The sequence below is a fragment of the Hipposideros armiger genome, unplaced genomic scaffold (assembly GCF_001890085.2).
Source record: "Hipposideros armiger isolate ML-2016 unplaced genomic scaffold, ASM189008v1 scaffold_190, whole genome shotgun sequence".
Lineage (NCBI taxonomy): Eukaryota > Metazoa > Chordata > Mammalia > Chiroptera > Hipposideridae > Hipposideros > Hipposideros armiger.
In genome coordinates, this window is record NW_017731540.1 from 2,157,119 (window position 1) to 2,158,987 (window position 1,869).

General features: G+C 36.9%; 1 protein-coding gene across 1 annotated transcript in view; it reads left to right on the top strand.

Annotated features, from left to right (window-relative positions):
• INO80D (INO80 complex subunit D) overlaps positions 1-1,869 on the top strand; it is a 72,939-nt gene that overhangs the window by 51,878 nt on the left and 19,192 nt on the right. The window contains exon 7 of the mRNA XM_019652917.1: positions 545-689. Coding sequence (XP_019508462.1) covers positions 545-689 — 145 coding nt within the window. The remainder of the gene's footprint in view (positions 1-544; positions 690-1,869) is intronic.

Genomic DNA, 1,869 nt, shown 5'->3' on the forward strand with positions numbered 1-1,869 from the left:
TTAGCTGTAGAGGGCAGTGTCACTGGCCCTCATATATGGGATCCGAACCGGGGCCCTCTGGCATACCAAGCCAGCTCTTAACCACCGTGCCACTCAGCTGGCCCTGTGTTATCTTTTCTTATCTCATATCTACTTTACAGGTAAGGAAGCTGAGGCTCTAGCAAGGCTAAGTATTGTAACTTGCTCAAGGTCACACAACTAGTAGGATGTAGAGCTGATTTTCAGAACCAGGTCTGACTAATCTAGTCTCACGTTCTTCATCGCTTCACTATCCCTTTGTGAAGTAAAAGGAACCAAAATATCACCTAAAAACAAACAAATAAACAAAAACAGCTAGGCATAGTGGAAACTGATTATAATGTAATTATTTGTTTTGTCCGATTGGGGAAATAGAGGAACTGGTCATTGTAGCCCATATTGACATTTTGTTTAATGAACGTAGAGAGGTAAAGTGATGGTGTTGCATTGTGGTAACACAATGTTAAAACATTGCCCCAGATTCTTAAAGCATTTTTAAAAATTTCTTTTTTCTTTCCTTTCTTAGCATAAGCCGGACCAAGTTGAGGGAGGTGGAACCAGCAGCTTGCAGCGGAACAGTGAAGGGCGAACAGTGCACGAACAAAGCCCTTCCCTTCACCAGACATTGTTTCCAACGTATCCTCGTCACTACATTGAGTGTGCATTCAAAAGTACTGGCCCCTTCAGGGCTATTTATTTCATTCTTTTTTTTCTTTTTTTCTTTCTTTTTTTTCTTTTTTTTAAATTGGGGAACAGTGTGTTTTTCCAGGACCCATCAGCTCCAAGTCAAATAGTTGTTTCAATCTAGTTGTGGAGGGCACAGCTTGGTGGCCTATGTGGGGATCGAAACGGCAACCTGGTGTTATGAGCACTGCGCTCTGACCAACTAAGCTAACTGGCCGCCACAATATTTCACTCTTAAGTCAAGTGAATGACTTTTGAAATCATAACCATTCAATGTTTACAAAAATTTTCATATAACTACTGATTTTCATGCTGTCCTCTGACTAATTTTTTCTGTTTATGACATTATGGTTCTTGAAGAATCACATCAAAATAAGCATTTGACAGCATGTAGCAGGTTCTTCCAGTGGCTGTCACTTAATTAAATTTTATTACCAGAATTCCAATCCTCTTGGGGTTCTGGATAGTTTGTAAGGAGCAGCTATAGCACTCATTGATGGAAGAATCAAGTCATAGTATTAAAAAACTGTTTTTAGTCTTCCAAGAAAGTTACACAGTTTTATAGTGCGCTTTTTTGCTGTGGGATAATTTGCTATTTGTGTTGAGTATTGCGCTGATTTGAGATGAATGAAAGATGAACATCACTGACTAGGAAAGAAGGTATCTTAAGAAAGAAAATACTTGGTTATGAAGCCTTAGTACACTCGCATTTATTAAACATTCAAAATTGAGTAGCATTTGAAACATTTGTGTAGTAACAGTTACTCTTCTTTACTACCTGTTTGACTTTTGCCCTCCCTTCTGTTCTTGGAGTTATGCTTTCACAACTTTCAGCAGCAGTAAAGGCTTTATAAAGAGTCTTAACTATAAAAGCGTAAAGGAAAGGCAGAAAGATACTTCCTTAATAGATAGAAAGTAAATCCGGGGGAAATATAGTTAGTGGCTAAAAGTAAGATGTTTAAAAATGATGATGTAAAGCTGATATTCCAATTTTAATAGTACAGTTTTGATTTAAAAGTAATTTTTCTTTAGTCAGAAATTTGAGTTTGGTGTTAGAATTGTGAAATGAAAAATCCAAATTTGGGTAGGTGAATTTTTTTTTTAATTCTATCTTTAAATTTTTATTCTTGATGAGGATCATATGTTGAAGTTGTCCTTAAAAAAGTG